Consider the following 26304-nt stretch of genomic DNA (forward strand, 5'->3'; position numbering starts at 1 on the left):
AGCGACTGCAGCTGTTGGGAATCATGACTGAAGATGACGGATTCGGTTGTCGTGGAGGGTTATGTCAGATTCAGAGATGGCAAAAAGGTGTTTTAATCAGGCTGAAAATACTGGCCGCTTGTGCCACGGCGATTGAGGGATCGTTCATTGACGCTGAAAGTTGTTGTGGTTTGTGTGTGTGTGTGTGTTTCTCTTTGTCTTTTACAGTGGAAGACGAGGTGGGTCGCACTTCGTAAGCCGTCGCCTGTAGCAGGTACGTCCACGACCCGGGTACGACCAGGGTAGAAATCACCCCTCAAATGTTCGGGATTGACGGACACTTGTTAAATGTGTGTGCGCGTAATGCGTAACTAATCTCTGTCTACGATGCGCGCTTCAAAGCCAAGGCCGACACATAGCGATTTGCACAATTTGACACTTGTTGAATTAAGCGTGCATACTGGAGATTAACTTGTGCTTGGCCTGGAAGGGTTGTTGTTTTTGCACGACTGAAAGGCCCCAGGGTTTCTGTGCTCATCCGAGGTTGAAGAGCAGGTTAAAAGCGTCTAAGTTAAATAAATTGTTAAGTTAATGGTTAAGTTAGGTGTTTCAGGACTGTTGGTTAAAGATAACTGGAGGTTATATCTGGTGCATCACCTGAAATATGATTTTATAATCTGTAAGGTAAGGCCCAGGACTTTATTATTATTAGTAGGTGTATTGATTGGTTGATTAAAACTACACAATATAGCCCGGCAATTATTATCGATCTTTTTTTACTACTCACTTTAAAATTGCAGTCCGATAAATTGTTGTCCTCCAACTTTGTTTGGATTAAATTGTGTTTTGATTGAGTCTCAGGGTTCTCATGCATTCGGATCTTTTACCGCTTAAGAAATAACGAGAACCATGAGCCTCAACCAAAACAGGAAAATTAATCAAAACGAGGTGTGAACAAAAATGACTGATTTCAGCGTCAACGACTTTTATTGTGCGGCACACCTACAAAAAGCAATGCTCACCTAATTTATAACTTAATGAAGACATTCCTTTTAAACATGGTGATATTTGTACGGTACTATATTGGACGCGTGACAGATGTGGCCTTACATTGTCCTCTGATTATGCAACCGTGAGTCCGCTGCCTGCAGGGGGTTGAGTTACACTCGTCCATAGCGTTCAGTTCTTCAGCTCTGCTGTTCTGCAGGATTGACTTGTCGACCATAGTTTGGGGGAAATCCAAACGTTTGGTAGTTTGTTATTTTCATAGCAGCTGTGTGTGTGTGTGTGTGTGTGTGTGTGTGTGTGTGACTGTGTGTGTGTGGCAGTGTGTAGACTTGTTTTTCCAGTTGACACTAATTGTTTAAAGGGGACAACGACACTCCTGGGAGGGGGGGGACCAAGGGGGGGCACCTGTCTTTCGACACACGTCTTAAACAATTACCCAAGACAGGAGTGTCGCTTGTCCTTCGATAATGTCTCACATTGTCACTGCACACACAACTAGCTCACCACTGCACACACTGCTGGCTTCCTCCCTTGTTTGGAACGATCCATTATTGAGTGCTGAGACAATAGTTCAGAACGTATAAACTTTTATTAAAAATATTTAAAAGGTTGTAAAAAAACAAAACAAAAAAACAATGCTCTCTCTCTGTGTCTCTGACTCTCTCTCTCTGTCCCTGTCTCTCTCTCTCTGTGTCTCTCTCTGTGTCTCTGTCTCTCTCTCTGACTCTCTCTCTCTGTCCCTGTCTCTCTCTCTGTGTCTGTCTCTGTCTGTCTGTCTCTCTCTCGGCTCATTCTCTCTGTCTGTCTGTCTGTCTGTCTGTCTGTCGGTCTCTCTCTCGGCTCTTTCTCTCTGGTCTCTCTCTCTCTCTCTCTCTCCCTCCCTCCCTCCCCTCCCCTCCCCTCCCCTCCCCTCACCTCCTCCAGACTGCCTGGTGCTGCTGGTGTTCAAGGACAAGAGTGAGAAGGCCCAGGGCCACAGGGAGCGGGCCAGCATCACCCTGGAGGACATCTGCGGCCTGGAGGCCAGCGGGCAGGGCCTGGAGGGCGCCCCCTACACCCTGGCCGTGCTCTGCCTCACGCAGGCCGCCGTGCTGGGCTTCGACAGCAAGGACACGCTGCTGGCCTGGGAGGTCCGCATCCGCTACAGCCTGGGTGAAGGTGAGGAGGGAAGGGGTTTGAGTCCCAGCCCAAAGGGTTCTGGGTTCGGACTGTCCGAACCCAGAGAGAATGATGCCATAACCTAGTGGTTCCCAACGTTTTTTTTGTGCCGTGACCCCGGGTTTTAGGTCTGGAGATGTTTGAGACCCAACCTTTTTGGATTGTGATGCATCTGTTCCCACACACACGTCGTTTAAACCCAACTGAACACTGCCCACAAAATCTCCACCTTCCTGCGGACGTACACACTGGACACCCAGCAGCGCAGAGAAATTAATCTTTCTCTTTTTTTTTCTTTCTGGTTGCGATTTGTGAGTTTGTTTTGTGAGTTTCTTGTCTTGTCCCCCCCGAGAGAAACATGCATATAAAACCCCCCAATAACTTTGGGGGACTTGAACAGCGTAATCCCTCCGCGGCCTAATGTTTTAGAAAGCAGAATGTAATAACATAATCCTCACACCCAAATCACAGATTATCTCTGTTTCGGTTTTCACCAATTTGTGGAGGATTTCCATTTTCACAACAAAACTGGGATAACTCCCGTTACCAAAATGTAAACGCAAGCAGCTGTTTTTAGGGGTGAGGATTCCGGGGTTCCTGTCCCCCTTAATAATCTTGATGTGTTTAGACTGAGTCGCTTTTGGACCCTTTTGAGATGCTAGCTACTGGCTGACCACACAACACCAGTACAACCAGTACTCCCAATGCTCAAATAATGCCTGACATTGCATGCGTTCATGTCTGTGTACCACTGTGTGCGTACCGCTCTGTGTGTGTTTCTGTGTGCGTGCGTGTGTATATGTTTAAAGAAATGTGTGTAAGTGTTGTGCAAACTTCAGTGGTGGTGAAGAGTGTGCTTTGCCTGTTTTTAAAACTGCATTGTCGAAAGGGATGCTTTTGCCACCTCATGCTGTTAGTTTTTTTTGACTACAGCACCCACATCAATCTCATCACATCCCCCGTCTATCACACGCACGTACGCACTCACTCACTCACTCACTCACTCACTCACTCACTCACTCACTCACTCACTCACTCACTCACTCACTCACTCACTCACTCACTCACTCACTCACTCACTCACTCACTCACTCACTCACTCACTCACGCACACACTCACTCACGCACACACTTAATATGCACATCGCAGTGCTTTTATTCCAACCCTCCTTGGCACGGTTAAATTTCCTAATAGGCAACAATATTGACTGAGTTAGTCAGTTAATATTTATGAGTCTTTGATCAATTGCTTTGGCCTGGAGATCTGAGCCCCGAGTAGTGACCTCATACAGTGCACCCAGCTTGTTGGGATTTTTTACTGCGGTACTAAATAAAAGCCATACTCCTGTTATGAACTCAAAGATTAAATCATTGTTATTGGAAAAAAAAACAAAGGAACTGCAAGTCACTTCCACCGTTGTTATTTCCGTTCGTTTTCATTTTTTAAGTGTTTAATTCAAAACAGTAGACCGGGGGAGTTGTTTCACTTTTATTATGTTTGTTTGTTGACTCACTCCCGGTGTCGTTCTGCTCGCTCCCCGCAGTGCACCGCTTTAACGTTGGAGTTTTACCAGGGACCAAGCTGGAGGGGGGAGCTGCCACGCTGCACATATGCAACAACCTTCTGGCGCTGGCCAGGGACAGCCCCCCCGTCATCGTGGGCCACTGGAACCTTCCGGACCTGCGGAGATATGGGCCCGTTCCAACCGGCTTTGTGTTCGAGGGCGGAACGCGCTGCGGCTATTGTGAGTCAACTCACCTTTCTGCAACTTGTTTTTCCTGTTTCATTTTGTTTGTTTTTTCTTAATTGCCTTGGCAGCGCCGTTAAAAATGACAATTTGGAGTGGGCAGATGGTTGGAAGTGCATCACAGAGAAGAACGCCTCGTGCCCACTGTACCCGCCCGTCGATGGGGATGGGGGCTTTTTGACACGTCTATGTGTTTTCCCGGGTTGTATAACAAAGGCGATTTCATTGGACAGTGCACTTGCGTATATTTGCATAACGCGATCTGATTGGGTGACGGATCCGTCGCTGCCTGAAAAGTTAAACTTTTCTCAACTTTTGGACGCAAGAGACGGAGCCGACTTGACGGACGGACCCACAATGCATTTCGGGAGTGTCCCATGCAAAGTCAATGAGATCCGTCGATGGACGTGTACAGTGGGCAAGGGCCGTAAGCCGCGCGGCACAGGACGTTTCTGAACCATGAACAGAACAAATAGAATTTCATAAACACTTCAGTGTGGATTACACTCACACACCACCGTCACATTCGTCCAAACAACTCATTTGACTGCAGTGCGTGCGTGTGTGTATTGTTTTAGGGAGTCGATTATGGTAAGCACACTTTTTCCCATGATCCAGGTCGGCGATATTATATTACTGTGTTTATTGCGTCGAACCCGAACAATTTGTTCTACACGCGCAATCCACTGGTTCATCCCCAGCTGCTAGGACGTGCTGTTCAGCTGGGCGGGTTTTTCAACTCGGTGGACGGCAATGAGTCCTGCATACCTGAAAAAAAGACTGTGCTCAGATTACTCCAAACATTCCGGCAGCTTTCTGCAATCCGATGTTCCGCACAGAAAACGGTCAGGGACGGTTTTTCCGCTGCCCTTCAGGAAAGTTCTCCACAAAGTCAACGTCCTGGTTGCCTCTCTCCGCACCCTGTCCGCTGATCTGCTCACGCACGATTGGGCGTCGTTTGGTGGGAGGGGCTTAGGCCAGAGGCCTAGTTGCCATTTAGTTTTTTCTAAATATTTGTTTGTTTGCGGTATTTCCTCTAAGTCGTGCCTAACGCTCCTTTAAGTGATCAAGTGTAAGACAAATGAATGGATTAAGACGTGGTCCAGCAAGACAGTGGAATGAATGAATGAATGAATGAGAACATCTGAGGTCCACTCTTCTTCTTCCTGCCTATAAGGGGAGGTCCTCCACAACAACACAGCCAGTTAATGGTGATGATGATAAGATCTTTTCAGACTTCCATCACTTGTCTAAAGGCGATGCGTCACTGAGCGAAAGAGGAACGCTCCGGAACTTTGTCTAATGAAGTGGTTATGCTGATTCAGTGAAGCGTGTGTGTGTGTGTGTGTGTGTGTGTGTGTGTGTGTGTGTGTGTGTGTGTGTGTGTGTGTGTGTGTGTGTGTGTGTGTGTGTGTGTGTGTGTGTGTGTGTGTGTGTGTTAGTAAAAATGGCATGTGGGAGCCCAGCAGAAGTGAGTCACCGTTATCTGTGCTTGTGACTCGGGAGAAATTAGCAGGACTGAAAACCTATCCACTTTTGTTTCTAAAATTCAGCACTTATAACAATAGCATATTTACCATTTTAGCTTAGTTGATGAATTGTATGTACTTGCATCATTCTTGCACTTTCTGAGTTGCATCTTCATGGTTGAATGCACTTATTGGAAGTCTCTTTGGCTGAAAGCGTCAGCTTAATGAATACAATGTAACTTAAAGGGATAGTTCAGGATTTTGGACATCGGGTCTCATTTCCAAGTGAGCCAGTGTGTTATTTATCATTGAAGACCGTTTTCAACACTTTTCATTCAGTCCTGCAAGCTGCAGAAATCAATGGTGCTAGGCTAGCGCAAGTCGAGGGCCTGCCAATAAAAACAGTTTTACCCACTCCTGAGGCAAATTTATAATGCCAGACTATCGATATAAATGTCTGTGTTGATAGAATAGTGTTAGAAATAAACTTACCCTTGCATTGCATTTAGTTTACAATCCCTGTAGTTGGAACTGCGGCAGACTGATATTACCTGGAGTGCGCTTCTCTGTTTTCCTTCTGCTGTAGTGAATTGGTTGTTACACCGGAGCAAAGTGAAATTCCGCTGCTGCTGAGAAAGTAGTCCCCCAAAATGTAATGTGATCATTGCGATACAAGGATAGTTTTATTTCTAATATTATTCTATCAACACAGACATTTACATCGATAGTCTGGCATTATAATTGGTTTGCAGTCTCAAGTTTTGAACTCAGAGTGAGTTCAGAGTGAGATTTTGTCAGCGGCGGTGACAAAATCCCTGAACTTTTAAACGTTGCAAACGTGCAAAAACATAATTATATATTTATGTGGCATTCAGTCCAATGCTTAAAATATATCTGTGGCATTCAGTAGGCCAATGCTATGGTAAAGTGTGCAAAGTATGACCAAGTGTTTCTTTCTGTTCAATAGATATAACTTTATCAATCCCCTGTAGGAGAAATTTGTTCATGTTTGTCCCTATAAAACAATAATGGTAAAAAAATAAATACAAAACTAAAATAAAAATAGCGGCGCAAATTGGTGGGCGCTATCCTGGTGTGAGTGGTGTGAGCGTGTGCATGGGTTGAATTGCGTGTGTCTCACACCGAATGCGTGAGACTTGAGAGCCCTGGGTTTGCATCGGGTGTACTTTGGAGTGGGTAAAACTGTTGGCTGGCTAGCAGTTCCCCTCGACTTGCGCTAGCCTAGCACCAGCGATTTCTGCAACTAGAAGGACTGAATGAAAAGTGTTAAACGGTCTCCAATGATAAATAACACACTGGCTTATTTGGAAGCCATCTTAGTGGTTTAATCAATAGTTATGCACAGTTGCGTCATCTGTCTTGTCTGATCGTGATCAGAGAGAGAGAGAGAGAGAGAGAGAGAGAGAGAGAGAGAGAGAGAGAGAGAGAGAGAGAGAGAGAGAGAGAGAGAGAGAGAGAGAGAGAGAGAGAGAGAGAGAGAGAGAGAGAGAGAGAGAGAGAGAGAGAGAGAGAGAGAGAGAGAGAGAGAGAGACTTCTTCAACTCAGATCCCTCCGAGTGTGTGTGTCCTGGCTGCCAAAAGGGTTCAGAATGTAGCTGTTGTCCCACAGAATACACAGTGTTGAGCTGCATGGGAGCCCCCTGGTGTTGTACAACGCTGTCCATCTCTAATGAAGACATTAAATCATTACCCTGGGAGGGGACAGGCGGGGGCCGGGCCAAGTAGCCGTCTACACCTGAGGGGCCCGAAGCGTTACGGGGCCCCACGCAATGACCCCCCCTCCCCTTACTCCGCCATCCAGACACCCGACCCTGAAGAATGTGCAGCCTGGTTTATCCCCCCCCGCCCCCCGCCCAAAGACCCCCTTTGACCTTAATACGCAGAAGGTCGCCTACGGTCGGTCGGCCCCGCGTCGCGGAGGCGGCGGGGGGAAACAAACCGACAACAAACGGACAACAAACGGACACGTGAGCGTTCGGACGCGACGCGGGGAACGAGCGAGCGAGCGAGCGAGCGAGGGCCCATCTGCCGTGCTCCTTGAAGGGTGTGAATTCCCGGTGTCAGTACATTTGATCCTCCTCGGGCCAGCGCCCCCCGAACCCGGACACTGAACGGCTTCTGTAAAGGAAGAGCCTGACCGGACCCATGGCACTGGGAAAAGAGCTTGAGAAAAAGGCTCTAGAACAGAGCTCTAGAACAGAGCTCTAGAACAGAGCTCTAGAACAGAGCTCTAGAACAGAGCTCTAGAAAGGGGCTCTAGAACAGAGCTCTAGAAAGGGGCTCCACGCTTGGGGTTAGAGAATGAATGTAAAGATTAGGACTTGCTCTGGGATTCCTAATTACCTCTGAATCATAAATATCAACTCCTGTGTGTGTGTGTGTGTGTGTGTGTGTGTGTGTGTGTGTGTGTGTGTGTGTGTGTGTGTGTGTGTGTGTGTGTGTGTGTGTGTGTGTGTGTGTGTGTGTGTGTGTGTGTGTGTGTGTGTGAGAGAGCCGGGACCACTTGTGTGACTCACGACCCTCTTCACGATGTCGTTGACGTGGCCGCTCAGTGTTCTGTTTGGCCTTAATGCTTCCACTCTGGTTCGAGAGCGGCTCCGTTGTGGAACAGGCAGCTGTCAACACCGTAAAAGCTCAGCGTCGTCCTCAACCTCTTAAGCTAACAACTTAAAAAATAAAACTACCAGTGACAACAACAAATCAACTTGTTGTTGAGACCAACATTTTCAAGCCTTGACTCAATCCTGGCTTTTCTTTTTAGAGAGAAATGTGACCACCTTTTAAGAAGGAAAACAAGGTTTTCTTTTAAAGAAAGCACAAAAAAAAACAACCAGACATGATGTCATCCGTCTTGTCTGTCCTCTGAGCCAACAGCAGTGGGATGTGGGTGGTCGCCGGCCAGAGGGGGACCAGAGGGGGGCTCTCTTGGTGGCGGTGTTTGGCTTTCAAGTGACAGACCTAGAGGTGGGTGGGGGTGGGGGTGAAGGGTCGCACGGGTGTACAACCCCTGACCCTCAAAGTGTTTGCCACCCTTTTGTTCACTTTTTTAGATTGAAGCGGAGTGCGTCACTTGGGGGCCGTGACTCAGGGGTGGGGTTGACGTTAGGGCAGAGACACCTTGCTCCTCGCGGCCGTTTCTGTTCTGTGCGGTAAAATGTTCCCAGTCGCACGGTTCATAACGCGCGGCGTCGGACGGAACTAGGGCTTCATCCATGAGGCGATGACTGGGCGATGACTGGGCCGGCCGGCCTGGGGATGTTTTCACATGCTGCGTCCACACTGTGGGAAGAAGGAAATGTGTTTTAGCTTTGATGTTTTTTTCCGATTGGATGACTTTGTGCTTTGGACGCTGTGCGTTCTTCACCGATTTTATAACAGATTTTTTCCGATTGTCTGAGCCATCTGTGTTATGATAGGAGAGTTTTCTGTACAAATCGGCCAATTATTTAGAGGAAAAGAACTGGAAAACGTATAGATGTTCCGTCCCGGACGCACTTGAATGCTGAATCCGTAGAAAACGTCACAGACGTGAGCTCTTCTTCTTCTTCTTCTCTCCCCAGGGGCCGGCGTCTTCTTCCTGGCGTCGGCGGAGGGCGAGCACATCAGCTTCCTGTTCGACTGCATCGTCCGCGGCGTCTCGCCCAACCGCAGCCCCTTCGGACTCCGCCCGGTGCTGCCCGGTCAGTAGAGCCCACGGGCAAGGCATCGCAGCTAGACTCAGGATGGAGATATAGGGGCCGTTTCTCAATACCAAGTACGCGGACTACGTTCTCGCGGACTTGGAAGTACGTACTTGGCAAGTCCGGACTTTCAAGTACGGACTTCCGAGAACGCGAGTACGCACCTGCAATTGGAACAGCAGCGGACTCGATGATGCATTCTGGGATATTTAACGGTCCCAAGTCCACACGAGTCACCTCCGGCGCATCCTCGGTAGAATGGCCTCATCGAGAACGCATCGAGAACACTTCCGGGTTTTACGACAGTACTCGCGTACTCGCGTACTTGGAATTGGAACAGTGCTTGGGCTACCACTGATGACGTTTATCGAGAACGCAAGTACACGAGAACACACGAGAACGCGAATTGAGAAACGGCCATAGAGAGATATGGGGGATTCGGGAGAGCCAGACCCCCCCCGACGCTGCTGTTCATTGGTTAAACTCCGGCTAATGCATCACCTCTGATTGGTTGACGGCGTTCCCCCCCCCCCCCCCCCCCCCCCCCCCCCCGGTCTCCTGCTCGTTAAGAGTTGACGCGACACACCTGTGCTCTGCTTAACGAGACTGAAGTGAGGGGCAGCCCTGCAGCCTCTGGGTGAACTGAACACCTGAAGGCTTTTTTTTTAAAGGTGATGTTTTATACCAGCAGTGAGCGTGATTAGCCGTTACAAGCTCTTTTTGAAAATCTGCCTCTTCTGACATCACAGGTGGGCGTGTCCACCTAGATGTATGACGGGTAGATGAGCAACGTTTGCTACGGTCCACTGGGGTAGGCTGATAGGCTGATCTATCCGTCATACATCTAGGTGGACACGCCCACTTGTGATGTCAGAAGAGGCTGGTTTTCTAAACGGCTCGTAACGGCTGATCACGCACACACCTGGCAGCATAATGTGGGACCTTTTTAAAGCCTGGGTCAAAGAGTTTGCTTCTCCTTTGAGAAAGAGAGGGAGTTAAGGTGTGTGTGTGTGTGTGTGTGTGTGTGTGTGTGTGTGTGTGTGTGTGTGTGTGTGTGTGTCGTGTGTGTGTGTGTGTGTGTGTGTGTGTGTGTGTGTGTGTGTGAAATGGAACGTGGGTGGCATTAACATAAAAACACTCTCTCTACTATATTTATCTCTGGGGATGTGGGCAGTTCAGTGATCACTGGCAGCTGTTAAACATAATCAAATTATCTTTAAAAACTAGAGCATGTACAGGCTACTTCACAGAGCGGCTCGCTGGCTCTGCTTTGGGTCCCGCTCAGCAGAACACACTGTGCTCCGCTGAAGGACAGGCTGAGCACACTTCTTGCACGACAGCGTTGCAACGAAACTCAATTCCATAAAGTCAAGAGTGAAGTCGTAAGGAAGAGGGGAGCACTAGTCTGAGAAGGAGTTTCCGGAACGTCTGCCCACCATTGATTTATTACATTTGCGGATTATATCTCGATACCCTTTTTTTATGAGATGAAATCCCACGGGGTGATGTTCCCTGGTGGTCTGCCCCCCCCCCCCCCGGGTAACATCTGTGGTTGCAAATCTCCGGGGAACGCCGCGCTGCTGCGACGTTCCCCGGCTGCCAACCAGAATCGGTCCCCAGGGATTGGCTCCTCGGCCCTAATTAATTATGATGTTCATAATCCACGGCGTCGTCCTCAGAGCCGGCGGCAGACTCCGAGGAGACTCTGCTGCGTACCGGCGGGATATCACCTCGCCTGGAAGTTATTCCAGCTGTTCTTTTTCCTGGTGGTGTCTCCCAGACAAGAGGTTTCCTCCCCGCTCGGATGACAAGAGCTCATAACTCCTGCTGTAATTGCTCTGCGTAGTAAAAATGAATAAATAGCAGCGCTGGGCTGGGTGAAGGGTGGGGGCTGGTGGGGGGGTGGAGGGGGTGGGGGGTTGGGAGGGGGGGGGGGGGGTGGGGGTCCTAGATTACAGGCCGCGGCGTTCCAGCCTCTGATCATCCCAGGCATGTCAGTACTGTAACCTCATCCACAGGATTCTGCCAGCCCCCCCCCCCCCCCCCCCCCCCTTCTCTCTCTCTCCCTCCGTGTGTGTGTGTGTGTGTGTGTGTGTGTGTGTGTGTGTGTGTGTGTGTGTGTGTGTGTGTGTGTGTGTGTGTGTGTGTGTGTGTGTGTGAGCATCCTTACACTGCATAGCATATTCTATCTCTGTATTTTGATCAATTCATTTTGATTCCTCCTCTTCTGATCACAACAATGGACATACACGCACCCCCTCGTTCGCAATGCATGCTGGGTAACGGGGGCGGGGGTGGTTATGGATTGTGAACACCTCCTAGATGTATGGGTTGACCTTGGGGCAGTTTGCCCTCACTGACTCACTCACTCACCCACTCAGATCCTCACTCCATTCCCAGGGATTTTAAGCCACCAGTGGTCGGCCTCCTACCATGGGGTGAGGGAGCGCGGGGGGGGGCTATTAATAAACACTGGAGCACATACACAAACACCGGGACGTCCCGCCAGCATACACCCAGGGGTCTGTCGAACGCACGGAGCACAGGCTTCTGTTCAGACGCAAAATGTACACACGAGTGAGAGAATGTGGCCCAAAGAACCTTCTTCAGTTTTGACTATTAATAATACATGTTATTACAGTATAGCTTCCTTGTTACGTGATGAAATGTTACCGTTACGTTATGGCTACATTATGGTTATGGTGACATTACAGTTCCATTAGTTACATTACGGTTATAGTAAAGGTGACATTATAGTTACATTACAGTGGTCCTATGGTTAAGTGGACGTTAAGGTTATATTACGGTTAAGTTAAGGTAACATTAAAGTGACTTTACAGTTGTATTAAGGTTATGTTATGCTCATGTTATGGTAATGTAATGGTGACATTACAGTTGCATCGAGGTGATGTTATGGTAACATTACAGTGGTATTGAGGTGATGTTATGGTGACATTACAGTGGTATCGAGGTGATGTTATGGTAACATTACAGTGGTATCGAGGTGATGTTATGGTGACATTACAGTGGCATTGAGGTGATGTAATGGTGACATTACAGTGGCATCGAGGTGATGTTATGGTGACATTACAGTGGTATTGAGGTGATGTTATGGTGACATTACAGTGGTTTTGAGGTGATGTTATGGTGCCATTACAGTGGTATCGAGGTGATGTTATGGTGACATTACAGTGGTATCGAGGTGATGTTATGGTGACATTACAGTGGTATTGAGGTGATGTTATGGTGACATTACAGTGGTTTTGAGGTGATGTTATGATGCCATTACAGTGGTATCGAGGTGATGTTATGGTGACATTACAGTGGCATCGAGGTGATGTTATGGTGACATTACAGTGGCATCGAGGTGATGTTATGGTGACATTACAGTGGCATCGAGGTGATGTTCTGCACATGTGACGGTAACGCTGTGGTCCCCGTGCCTCCGTCCCCAGACCCCAGCGGGGGCCCCGCGGTGCCGCTCCAGTCGGAGGAGCAGGTGAACCAGGAGGACCAGGAGCTGGAGAGGAGGCTCAGCCTGCTCTCCCCCATCGCTATAGTAACGGTGAGACACCCCCCCCCCCCCCCCTCCCCCTCCTTTGTAGAATATCTATTCGTTTTGGCACTTAGGTCGCAGTGTCATCCAAATCACAAACATTATATCGTGTGTGTGTGTGTGTGTGTGTGTGCGTGCGTGCGTGCGTGCGTGCATAGTATTTGCCCACAAAATGACTTCTGGGAGATGACGCATGGTGTTTCTAACCGACTTCTTAATTAAGTTTGCAGATTTTGACACCTCTGATGCGCGCCTGATTTATTAGCCAATCAGTACACAATACTCCTCATCTCCTGTGACACGGACACGTCCTCATCAGGTTCCGTCGGCCGCGCTTCTCCCTCAGATCCGGGGGTCGCTTTTCATTTTGTTCTCCTCCCCCTCCCCCCCCCCCCCCTCTCGCTGCAGCCCTGTCCGCGTACACCGCCGGCGACGACCGCAGCCTGTCGGGCTCCTCGGACACCTCGGACACCAGCCGGTCGGACGGCAGCGCGGGCAGCCGTCTGACCGTGTGGGGCGACCCCGGTCCGGGCGCGGGTCCCGGTCCTGGCCCCGGAACCTCTGACCTCGCCGCCGCCGCCGCCATCGGTCCCATCGGCTTCGCCAGGCTGTCGATCCCGAGCGCGGAGAGGCTGTCGATCGGCGGAGGAGGAGGAGGAGGTGGTGGAGGTGGGGGTGGGGGAGGAGGAGGAGGAGGAGGCGCACGCCCCCTGGCCAAGCCCCCCCGCCCGCTCCAGGAAATCGGACGCCAGCGCTCCTCGGACAGCGGCATCGCCACCACGGGGAGCCACTCCTCCTACTCCGGCAGCTTCTCCTCCTACACCGGCAGCCTGGACGGCGTTCCCGGGGAGGAGTACGCGCCCGGCCCCCCGCCGCCGCCGCCACCGCCACCGCCGCCGTCGTCCTCCGCCGGGGCCCCCCCGGGCCCCTGCACCTGCGGCTCCGCGTCGGACCGCGGCCACGCCCACGGGCACCTGTACGACACGCCCAGGAGCGTGGCCAGAGACGATGATGATCAGCCACGCCCCCTCGCCGCCGCCACCGCCACCGCCGCCGAGCCCCCTCCCCTCCAATCAGAGGAGAGCGAGACGGAGGGCGGAGTCACGGGAAGCCTTTCGCCACCGCCGACGCCGCCGCCACCGCCGCCGCCTCATCCGGGACACGTCCAAGCCCTCGTCCAATCAGGGGAGTGCGGGAGAAGCGGCGTGGCGCTCCACGCGGACCCCTCCCAGAGCTACACCTCCATGATGGGCTGCTCCGTCTGCTCCACCTGCGGGGGCTATAAGGTAGTCCGCGTCTGGCTTACTCTAGTCGTCGTTCCGCCAGATTGTGTTTTCCCGCCGTTTCCACGGTAATCGGGTCCAAATTCACGAGGCGTACGATCAATTACGTTGGCATGTCTCTGACGAGTCCGATTTCAATCATCTTTGTTTTGTTTGTCAGTCTTTTCCAGACCGTGTTATTGGCGCCTCCGTGGTTGTGGGTGTTGTGTGGGTGTTGTTGGTCTTTTTTGGGCCAATTCGTTTGCTTTCAGTCGACATTAGAGTAGAAATCAATCACCCTATCTGCTCCGTCACCTCATCTCCTCCGTCACCTTATCACTCCTGCCGCTGCAGGCGATACGCTGCGTGTGTTTACCACTCGCTCCACCAGAGGGATCTATTTTTCTTCCTGTCTGTGGACAACGGAGGCGGGGAGTTCTCTGTGGACGTTACGTAAGGGCTAGTACTTTCTCAAGTCTGACAAGTCTTTAGCTTCATCATCTGTAGTCTCACACCAGACGAGCTTGAAGCTGGGAAAACCGGATGTTTCACGTGCTTTCGCTTCACGTTTGTTTCGAGCCAATCGTCTCGATGTGGGCGGGGCAAACACAAACTCGTCGGCACTGGTAATCTCGTCTGTAAAGGTGTGATAGGTTTCAAATCAAAGCTGTGTAGACCGGCCGCTGTAGAAACACACATGTTTCTATCTGCTTCTGAAAGCTTCAACCACTCGCTCAAATGAGTTTCTCCTCAGCAGAGATCTCTGTAGCACGACAGGAAACAAGGCGTAGCTCCGCCCCTTTTCTCCCACCCGGAAGTTCTGCTGTAACGTAGTCGGACTGCTGGACACCTGGGATGGGGTCAGGGCGGGACAGGAAGTGACCGGAATGAACTGGAAGCACTACCTAAATAACCAAGGGAGAAGGGGGATGGGGATGGGGGATGGGGGGGGGGGGCGATGGTGAAATACATTTTCTAATGATATTAATAAGAAAAAGTGATGGCCATAGTCAACACAAAAGAGTTGAAAACAAAAGAGTGGTTTGTTAGTGTAACATATCATTTCTATGGCTCTAAACTGAAATAAAACTCTTCTGTGTTGCGGGCCAATCCTGCCTAATCTGGCTATTTAAAAAACGGTTGTCTTTGCTCAAAGTATAACTCATAGTTACACAAAACCTGTGTGAACAGACCTTATCGTGTCGCCGTCAGCTGTGTGTGTGTGTGTGTGTGTGTGTGTGTGTGTGTGTGTGTGTGTGTGTGTGTGTGTGTGTGTGTGTGTGTGTGTGTGTGTGTGTGTGTGTGTGTGTGTGTGTGTGTGGCATTTCCACACACTTTGTTGTGTCAGAAAAACTCTGAATCCCTCAGTCCATCTGTCTGATTCTGATTGCACACTTTCACCAAACGGCGTCAACACTAGCAGGCAGGGATGGCACTGGCTCTCTGTCTTACCATTGGCCATTGCATTTGTTGTGATGGTATGTTGTTGTGATAGTTGGAAAGATTCTCTATCAGTTCGTAACTGAAGTTGTTGGTACTAGGATACATGTTGCTGAGAGTGGAGAATCTCCTCTGTTTTCCTGGTATCGTCACCACAGTAAAAGTTGCTGCTACTGTAGTTTTATGGGGGTTTTTATCGGTGGTGTTGTTGCAAAATGTCTGTCACAGAAATGCCCCTCCAGACGTAAGTCGAAATGTAATCAATTGCAAAGCTGTACCTGTGTTTGAAATCGGAAGTTTAGATTTTAAATCTTGAAACTTTTTATTATGTTTCAAAGAAAACCTGAAGAAAGGTTCTGAACTCCAAACTAAGAGCTCCACCTACTGGTGGTGCATTTAGAGAGGAGGGCAGTCAACGTTTCAACTGATTTAAAGTTTTATCCAAGCTTTAATTCTTCATCCAACTGTCTTATTCCAGAGCAATGGCCCCAATTATCAAATTGATGATGATGGGCACAAAACATCAAATAAACGTTTAATTAACCATGCTCAGCTTTTAAGAGCTATTATTAAGCTGTCTTTTAATAGATCCATAATAAGCTGGGAGCAATCAATGCTGTTTTAACGGAGCTAACTGTATTCCTGTTTTGACACCACCATTTTGACAATACCTTTCTCCTTATTGTCCCACAGTGGCCACCGTACAGCCCTGCCAGTGGTACTGGGATAGCCGCTATAACAGGTAAGTAACTGTTACGGTCATATTCATGATCTTTTATATCATTCAAGTATGAATAGACTATCCCTGGGAGAAGTTGAATAGGATTCATGTAATTATGATTCTCTATGGATCATACTCAAGACTTCTAAAGGGGTTTGGTTTGAAGACATCGGAACGTGCTGATTTGCCGAGCAGCATGCACACCTCTGACCGGTCCAATAAGCATTCATGTCGAGACGAATCTGTGTGATTTGTGCGCGTTAGAAAGTCCAAATGTGTGCGCGTGCGTTAGTGTGCACCTATTTGTGAACGTTCCCCCGACTGAGCTCTTCCCAGCCCTCGAGCGATGTGAAGCCGCCTCATTGGCCCCCCCCCTCCCCCCCCCCCCCCCCTGGGAACATCACGTTTCCACACCCAGCAGATGAAGGAGTCGGTACCCCCGCCGTGTGTCCGTCGGGCCCCCCCGGAGCGCCCAGCGGGACGTCCCAGACGCTCAGCATCTCAGAAGAGATCCCCGACGCACACCGAGACCCCCCCGACGCACGCGGGGACCCCCCCGACGCACGCGGGGACCCCCCCGGCAAAGAGGGGCTCGCGCCGTCGGCGTCGGCGGCGACGGAGAGGAGGCCGACAATTCTTCCCAAGAAAGGGCGGGAGAAACTAGCCAGCCTCTTGGCCGACCTCCTGGGCCTCTCTGACTCCTCCGACGCCCGGACTCGGAAATGGTCCCGGGACAGAAGCGGCGCCCCGGGCCTGTACGAGTCCATGAGCTCCGCGCTGGGGCCAGGGGCCGGGCGGAAACCCGCCCGCGCCTCGTGGCTCGGACCGCCGCCCCGGAGGACAGCGCCCCGGGGGGACGCCGCTGTCATTTATGAGAACTGTCTGAAGTGCGTCGGAGCTCGCTGTCGCCCGCCGCCGCGGTTCCCCTCCGCCCAGAACCGGGGGAGCAGCACCTCTTTGGACGCTGGTGTCGGGCCCCTGGGGCCGTCGGGGCCCCTGGGGTCGTCGGGGCCCCTGGCCTCTTCCGGGCCCTTCCCGAGGGGAGGTGCGACGACGGACGCCACGCCCCCCCGTCGCGGGGTGCGGCGCTTGCATGCTCACGCATGCGGAGCGGCTTTGGACGGCGAGTGTCGCCGCGACGACGTGACCTTGGGTCCTTTGGTGGCCGACAAAGGTAAGAACTTAACGGACGTCTCCCCCCCCCCGGCAACGCCACCGCCACCCTCGCCTTCTCCTCCTTCTTCTTCTGCTCGTTCTCGTCCTGGGATCTGAACTAACCAAATAATAGCAGGTGCTCCTTCCGGTTTCACCTCGTCTCCTCCCAAACCGGATCTTCTTCCTTTTTGTTCTTCTTTAACTCAAACAACAAACCAAACACCGTTTCTGCCAACCGTTTCCTTCCTTGAAGCGTCTTCTCTCTTGCATTTTTCCTTCTCATGCTTCCTTCTTCTGTTCAACTCTTTGTTTCAACATGTTTTTATCATCAGCGGGGAGGGGAGGGAGGGGAGGGGAGGGGAGGGGGGGCAAGGCAGTTACAATCGGGTGAGAGAAGAACCGAATATAAATAAAAACCGTACTGCGCCACAAGCTGATTGAATTGTCAGAACCGCTGTTCGGGCGAGGATTCATGTTTCACAGCCCTGCCTTCCCCCGATTTACAATTCCACCTGCGGGACGCAAACGAGGTCACCTTGTCGCCTCAGCCAACCGCACGCCGACGAACGGAGCACGGCGTCGCTCCAGCGTGCCGTCACGTACGATCCGCCCCACGCCCTCGTCTCCTCATCACCACCCCCGCGACGGAGAACCAGACCTCAAGGGCGTTTTCTCTCGTGATGTTTCTCGACATAAGGTGTAAAACGAACGGTGTCTTCTGCCGTTTTGACACACGGTTACTTTTAATCCCCCTGTCTTCGCGTCGCCCCGCCCCGGGGGAATCCAGGAATAATTAAAAGGCGGCGATTGAGTTACGACTCGCATTATGAAAGGGATGGACTTTTGTTTTTCATTTTTTAAGCCGTGTCTCTCGTGTGTTATCTCGTCCTCTCCCCAGAAAAGAGGGAGACCAGCGAGGAGGTGGTCTGCTGCGGAGGCCATCCCGCCAGTGAGGCCACGGAGAGGAGCAGCGAGGTGGGGGGACGGGGAGGGGGTGGGGGGGGGGTGTTGGGTACTGGTGGAGAGCCTGTAATCCGCTGGGTCGCTATCGAACGCTCGCACATTTCACTCCATTACACCTCCTGGTCTGAGCTCTTCTGAGGGGGTGGGGACTTCAGATAGCCAGACGCGTCAGTGTCTGTGAATTTAAATACCGATTGGGAGTAACAAGGAAAGGGAAGTTATGTTGACAGGGAGTTTTTTTTAGAAGGAGCTAAAGTGGTCGTTTGCATAATTGTGTTTGGTGTCTCGTTGAAACAATGGCGGTAGATCAGGAAAAGCTTTTGTGTGGAATTGCTTTAACGTGAACTCGGACCAGGAGTTCGAACTCTAGTGCAAATAGTTTCTCAGTGCATGATGACTGATTTATCTTCTTTGTGTTTACGTGTGTATGATCAATCATATACGAGAGGAGCATAATTCATAACTTCAAGAATGTGTTGCTGTTAGCCTTCGGAAAGTACCAAAAAAAAAAGCAGTTTCCTTAAAATGCGGTCTAATCTAGTTTGGTTTGGGGCATCCTGGAGGATGGTGAGACCTGTCCTTTAATTAGAAACACAGTGGTGGTTTCAGTCCCCTCCCTGGGAGACGTAAGCCGGTTGTTTTGACAGCCCAGTCGCCGCAGTACTTAAAGCACCTGCCACGCAAGACGACCAAACAGAGGACGGAAAATACAAACAAAACAACAACAACAACAACAAAGTCTTTTCGAAAGGATGCATCGTTCTCCACAATTTTGGTCGATTTGCGCCAAAGCTTAAGAAAACTCCAGCGAATCGAACCCCGTATTTAAGTTATCTTTTTTAACTTTAAATGGCTTTGTTGTGCTGCATCTCTGGTGATAAATCATTTTTTGATTGCGGTGTATGGTTTTATGACCTCGCAGGCAGAGGAAAAAGCCAGTGGACCTCTGAGGTATCTCCAGGAGCCTGAAGGTGAGTTATGGCCCCACCCCTCATCCATCACAACACGCCGTTCCAAAGAGTTAACCTCTCATTTAATTACATTTGTCGCCGGGATTAGGTTATGGGCTGAACTCTAATTCCAGTAAGGTACTGAACCAGTAAGAGATGGATAGGAAGGTCGTAGGATAATGGGAGTTGAGGTGTTATACTGGTGTCAATATTGCTGACTCAGTCAATTTATTATTGTCTTTTTAGTTGGTTATCGGTTGCCGGTTACATTACATTTACATTTGGGGCATTTAGCAGACGCTTTTATCCAAAGCGATTGTACAAATGTACGAAGTACATTTGTCAGAAGAAAAGGAAACAACAATATATCTCTGTGGGTACAGTTAGGATGTTCATAGAACCAAGCGCCAAGCACTAACAATCACTAGGTTAACCCATTCCCCGTATACAGCAAAGATAGCTAGGATAAGACGCTACACAATGATAAGTACTATTTTTAAGTGGTTATGTCCCGACTCCTTGTCACTTCGTGTCGCGGTGTCTCTGGACAAGCTACCGAGCCCTAACTGCTCCTGATGACCTCGGCGCATATGAATGTGTGTATGAATGGGTGAATGCGAGGCACTAATCGTAAGACACTTTGAGCAGCCACAGGTCAAAGAGGCACTGAAATGTACTCCATTGACCGTCTATTACTATAATTACGCTTATTGATTTTATTCTGCTGCCTCTCCCTTGAGCCTGTAATGTCTCCACTCTCTTGGACTCTCCTGTAAGTCTCAACTTATCAATGGTAACGCCCCTGCATCAATAGAACCCTTAAATGTCTCGCTAACACAACACATCCGTCATCCGTCGCTGGCTGTGAGGAGGACTAGGCAGAACCGGGGATAATGTGCAGCGCCACTCATAAAGTTAGCATCCCCATGTGGACGAGGGAGGGGTGGAAAGGGTCAGGTGTTGTTTGAAGTTGAACCCCCCCGAAATGAACATGGATAAAACCTGACCTGTGGCTACTTATGGCCCATCATCACGCACACAGACACACACACACACACACACACACTTATGCGGTTGGTTACGTGAGGTTGCAGTGACTCAGGCGATGCGCAGCTCTTTATTTGTCGGTATTATTGTTTCAGAGTTCAGAGTAAAAGCCCTAGAAAAAGGCATACTTCCGTAGTTCTCCCAAGGGAAAGTGTACAAACACATTCTGTGTTTGGATCTGTGGAACCTCTACCCTGTATAGTTCAATATTTCTCTGTTTTGTAGTGTTGCCCGAAATATCCGAGCACAAAAATCTGGTTCCCTTAATTCAAATGCACTACTTTATACACACAATGCACCCTAAAAGAAGTGTGAGATTGGTGCACACTTACGTCCATATTTTATTACCCATGATGCATAGCGGTCTACGTTGCCATCGTATTCATCCGATAGGGAAGGCCTGGCATATTTAAGTGTCTTTCTTCATGCAAATGAGCTTTCACTAGTGACCTCTTACAAAGTCCCCTTGTTCATGTCAACACAAGCCGATAGATCGGCGGAGCATAATTAGCGTCCGATTTCGCTGTAAAGAAGTTGCCGACATAATATTCGGTATAGGAATGAACACACACACACACACACACACACACACACACCACACACACACACACACACACACACACACACACACACACACACACACACACACACACCGCGTACCTGTTCAAATAATTAAGTTCTTAAGAGGTGCAGTGCGTGTGACCACTTCCTAAGCAACTAAGCAACCCTCCAGCTCTTCCATACTGTCACGGTGATTAATAACTGTACATGAAGAACTGACCTAAAGAATAGTCTTCCCCCCTTTAGATTCATTATAAATATATATAGATATGGATTTTTGGGTTCATTTATCAAACCAGACAAGAAATAGGTTTCACGTATATCTTATTGCTCAGCCTTATAGAGTGTGGATAGCGTGGATCCATAGGGCTTTGGAACTCACATTCAGTTTTTCACTGTACAATGTACTAAAACAGGGCAGTTCACTCAAGTCGTGTGTGTGTGTGTGTGTGTGTGTGTGTGTGTGTGTGTGTGTGTGTGTGTGTGTGTGTGTGTGTGTGTGTGTGTGTGTGTGTGTGTGTGTGTGTGTGTGTGTGTGTGTGTGTGTGTGTGTGTGGGGTATGGTTGGGTGTGGGTTTGTTTATGTACTTTCCCTGAGGGATTACTGCGCTTAGCCGTGGGCAGAGAGTCCCCCCCCCCCTCATGAGGATTAATCAGAACACACACACACACACACACACACACACACACACACACACACACACACACATACACACCTCTCCGCACGACTTGGTACACACACTGCAGGAAATCACTGTAGATGTTTTTTTGCCGTTTTCGCTCCGCTCTGATTTATTTGGTCCATCTTTTTTTTTAAACAAGCTGCAGCCCGAAGCGTGCTGGAGGAGAATGAACGTCGTGAAAGGAGTCAAAATAAATAAAACGAAAACCACTTCCACTCAATAAAAATCATCAAGAGGAAAACAGCTTTTTTGAAAGTTGAAAACTGTTACGGTAAAAACCTTCCTGATTCCCCTTCGCTACGTAGCTGCGGCTGAGAGTGCCGACCGCCGCCGCCCCAGAGCGCCACGGCTCTCTACGGCCGCGCGGGCTGGGCCCCATCGCGGTAATGGCAGCCATTACGGTGGGGCCCCCGCCGGCGATACGACTCCCGGCAGTGGAACGATTAAGGGCCCCTTTTTGTCCTTTTTTTTTTTCGCGTCGGAGGGGAAAGAAACACAGCGACTGTTGTGGGCGCCACTGTGAGGCTAATGGCTTCCCCCGTCCTTTGGGAGGGGGGGAAACTAATGAGTCAGGTTCAGCTGAAACCTGTTGTTGTTGTGGTGGTGGTGCCGTCCCATGTGGGTCGCCATTTTGACATCCGCTCGGACTGTAGGGCATCGTGGTTGTCATTAGACTGAATGATTACGTATAGTTAGATGGAGATATTTATAGAAATGGATAAATGGAATATTAACGTAGTATTGTTGTGATGGACCTCAGCCTGCTGTGAAGGTCACACCTGCAGTAAGCTGTTGGGAGAATATGAATAAGAGCGAATGAGAGGATGCACAAACAGGGACGATTGCGCGGTTGCGTACAGGGGCAACACTGTCCTTGCGGCTACGGGGACCCATTTAGCAATAACAACAACAAGCAGGAAAAAGCCGGCTTTATAACGCCTGGTGCACGGAGAGCGCAAGGAGAGTGTTGCCCCTGTTGCAGGCTGCGTCCACAAAGACTACTCCCCCCATACGTCAGACACGCCCTCGCCCATCCGTCGACTGACGGAGGTAGTGTGAACGAGGCGCAAGACTGGAGAGGTCAGCGGCCTTCGGTGAGACGGGATGTGCCCGGTGGTGTAACCTCTGGCGGGCTTCAGTCCGACGGCCGGGCCAAAGCTTCGCACGCGGGGCTTGTCACCTCCATGAGACTCGCAGAGCCCCCCCCCCCCCCTTAAAGCCCTCGCTGGGGAGAGAGCTGTTTGGGTCCTTTTGGTCTTTGCTTAGAAAAACAGGACTGTTTGTTTTGAGACGGATTTGGGTGCGCTTGTTTTAAACCGCCATATTGTAAGCTTGATAACCTTGGTGTGTGTGTGTGTGTGTGTGTGTGTGTGTGTGTGTGTGTGTGTGTGTGTGTGTGTGTGTGTGTGTGTGTGTGTGTGTGTGTGTGTGTGTGTGTGTGTGTGTGTGTGTGTGTGTGTGTGCGTCCATAAAATACATGAAAATTACAGTACAGGGACACATCTCATGTTAAAAATGTTATACTGCCGCATAAATGTTAACATTTGCCAACTGCCTCAGTGCTAGACCGCCAAAGCAACGACGCATTAGTCCCCCCTGAGGCTGCAGGGCGGCCGGCTCCGCTGTAAACCACCCTCCAGTTCAGTCTCACCGAGCGGAGCACAGCAGAGCTCAATCAGCAGGTGCCCGGGTCACTCCCCTCAGCCCATCAGGACGCATGCAGTAGCAGGTGTTGAACCAAGAGAGGGAGTCATCCAATGCAAACCAGTGGAGCGCACAGAGCCTGGTTTGGTTCTCCTTTTAAAAGCAAAGAGAGTTGATGGTTGATGATGCGCGTCACGGAGAACGCCGGTAGGGGTGAGAGCATGTTGGCTCTAGCTACACTGTGTGTGAACATGGGGATGGTTCACCTCCCCTTCTCCTCCCTTACTTTCCTAAAAACACTCCTCTTACGCACTTGTTGTTGTTGTGTGTTTGTTGTACGTCCTGGCACTTAATGTATGCACTTATTGTATGTTAGCATTGTGTAGCAGCTTTGTTGTATACGGGGAATGGGTTAACCATTGTAAATGCTTGGCACATGTACATCCTTATTGTACCGACAACGATATATTGTTGTTTCTATGAACACCCTAACTGTAATGACAGAGATATATTGTTGCTTCTCTTTCTTCTGCCAAATGTACTTACTGTAAGTCGCTTTGGATAAAAGCGTCTGCTAAACGTAAACGTGACTGGTTCGAATCCCAGAGAGTTGCGGCTGGGATTCGTCAGACACACTGACGCTAACCGCTCTGCTTCTTCTTCATCTTCATCTTCATCTTCATCTTCATCGTCCCCAGGGGCCGTGTTCGTGTTCCCGCCAGAAGGGCCCGCTCCGGAGAGGCCCTGGGCGGGGGACGGCGTGACCTACGTCAACATCCCCATCAGCCCCACCTCCAAGAAGCAGCTCAACTACATGGAGCTGGAGATCCAGGAGGCCGGGGCCCCAGGACTCAGGGGCCCCAGCGCGCTGCTCCCAGCCCAGAGTAAGCGTCCGTGTTTTGGGGGAAGGAATCGGACGTCTGCGCTGGAAGTTTTTTAATTAAAAAAAGAATAATAATTAAAAAGTATAAATACTGGCTCAAGTGAATGATGGCGGAATAATCGTAATCATTTTTACATTAGGATCATAATTTGATTAAAAGTTTTGGTGATTAAAATATCGTTCTCCACTAATGTTAAATGAACCAGATGAAACCACTCAAATTAAATATTTGATTGCTTGCCTGATTATGACAATAGTGACTATGATAGTCATAAATACACAATATATTACATATATTAAGAATTATAAAAGTCGTGCTTAAACTTGGTCAAAGCAGATGAATGAATGTTATCACTTTGTTATAACTTTGATTGAAACATGGAAATGTCCCTAATCCTTAAAGGGGTAGTTCAGGATTTTGGACATCGGATCTCATTTCCAAGTGAGCCAGTGTGTTATTTATCATTGGAGACCGTTTAACACTTTTCATTCAGTCCTTCTAGTTGCAGAAATCGCTGGTGCTAGGCTAGCGCAAGTCGAGGGGAACTGCTAGCCTGCCAATAAAAACAGTTTTACCCACTCCAAAGTACACCCGATGCAAACCAATTATATTGCCCGACTATCGATGTAAATGTCTGTGTTGATAGAATAATATTAGAAATAAAACTATCCTTGTATCGCAATGATCACATTACATTTTGGGGGACTACTTTCTCAGCAGTGGCGGAATTTCACTTTGCTCCGGTGTAGCAACCAAGGTAAACAGAGAAGCGCACTCCAGGTAATATCAGTCCGCCGCTGCCGTAGCTTGCTTCCAACTACAGGGATTATAAACTAAATGCAATGCGATGCAAGGGTAAGTTTATTTCTAACACTATTCTATCAACACAGACATTTACATCGATAGTCGGGCATTATAATTGGTTTGCCTCGGGAGTGGGTAAAACTGTTTTTATTGGCAGGCTAGCAGTTCCCCTCGACTTGCGCTAGCCTGGCACCAGCGATTTCTGCAGCTAGAAGGACTGAATGAAAAGAGTTGAAAATGGTCTCCAATGATAAATAACACACTGGCTCACTTGGAAATGAGACCCGATGTCCAAAATTACCCTAAACTACCCCTTTAACTCAAAGGGATCTTTTCTCCTTTCTAATGTCTTTCTCTGCTGCCTTTGTCCGGAAATTGTGGTCATATCACAGTGCAATAGGGCAGTAAGCCTTCCTCAACCATCACAGGACTAGAATTCTACGTTCTCTGGTGCCCGGTCGATACGGACCGATAACTGAGCTGTCTTCCTGTATCGCCGCTGGAAGACAGCTGGGCCCTTGTCATCTGACACGCAATTATGGGATGTCATCATCAGGAGGAGCATGGAGGGGAGGTTGGGACACGGGAGAGGTTAATGTCCGGTGTCAGTGACGAAGTGCACCGCCTTCCCCAGTGGCCCGGCCTCATCGCTCACCCGTCTCCGCGGCAACACAAGTGCCCTGCCGCCATGGGAACGGGGGTCAGGGGTCGAGTTGGCTAACAGCTGTGGATCAGCTGGCTTTAGCTCCATCCTGAGGGGCGTGTCGCCGGGAACGCTCTCTTGTGTGTCTTCTTAATCACAGCCATGTTTCTTTCAAGACACGGCCGGGGGAGATGTGGTTGTCAACGCAACACTACATCCCCTAAAGCACATCTCCTTCTCCGTCCCTATAGAGGGACCCACGTAACACTGATTGCATGCATGTTTTATTTCAACGATGTTCTTTGACACCGGCTGTGATTTGAGCAGCACACTTGAGCACAGGGCCGTGAAACGGGTTGTTTTCAAAGGGAAGCGTTTCAATTTAGAGCGATGGAGAGGGTTGAAATAATTTGATCTTCTCACACACTTGAGCTTTGACAGGGCTCTAACCGTGTGTGTGTGTGTGTGTGTGTGTGTGTGTGTGTGTGTGTGTGTGTGTGTGTGTGTGTGTGTGTGTGTGTGTGTGTGTGTGTGTGTGTGTGTGTGTGTGTGTGTGTCCGTCCACAGGGACGAAGGGGGGCGGTTCCACCAAGTACGCGCACATCGACATCACCGCCACGGAGACGGCGCACAAAGTGGGCACCCAGCATGCACTGGGGCGTCAGGAGGGCCTTCACACGCTGGAGTTCCGGCGACGGGGGGTGCCACAGTGACTCCGCCCCCCTCCCCCAAACACCCCCCCCCGCCCCCCCCCCCCCTCCCCTCCCTCCATGGACTGCAGCAGCACCTGGGCTGAGAGAGGCTCATGACGGCCGCGACTCGACGTCTCTTCTCTGACTTCCTGTGACGTCTGAACTCTCCCGACTCGCCATCGAAACCGAGAACGTTTCTTTAAGCATGCCTGGCGCGGGGGGGGGGGGGGGGGGGG

General features: G+C 50.0%; 1 protein-coding gene across 1 annotated transcript; it reads left to right on the plus strand.

The window, feature by feature from the left end:
• On the plus strand, window positions 1-26101 carry LOC311368733 (uncharacterized protein). The gene is given in 14 exon segments (XM_084487519.1): window positions 1-87; window positions 208-253; window positions 1912-2145; window positions 3690-3890; window positions 8944-9063; window positions 12519-12610; window positions 12613-12628; window positions 13028-13905; window positions 16015-16063; window positions 16464-17216; window positions 18096-18172; window positions 19083-19131; window positions 23744-23929; window positions 25944-26101. Coding segments are annotated over 14 exon segments (2901 nt in total). The 5' UTR covers window positions 1-33; the 3' UTR covers window positions 26090-26101.
• The last annotated feature ends 203 nt before the right edge of the window (window positions 26102-26304 follow it).

The sequence above is a fragment of the Micromesistius poutassou genome (genome assembly GCF_964030765.1).
Source record: "Micromesistius poutassou genome assembly, chromosome: 23".
NCBI lineage: Eukaryota > Metazoa > Chordata > Actinopteri > Gadiformes > Gadidae > Micromesistius > Micromesistius poutassou.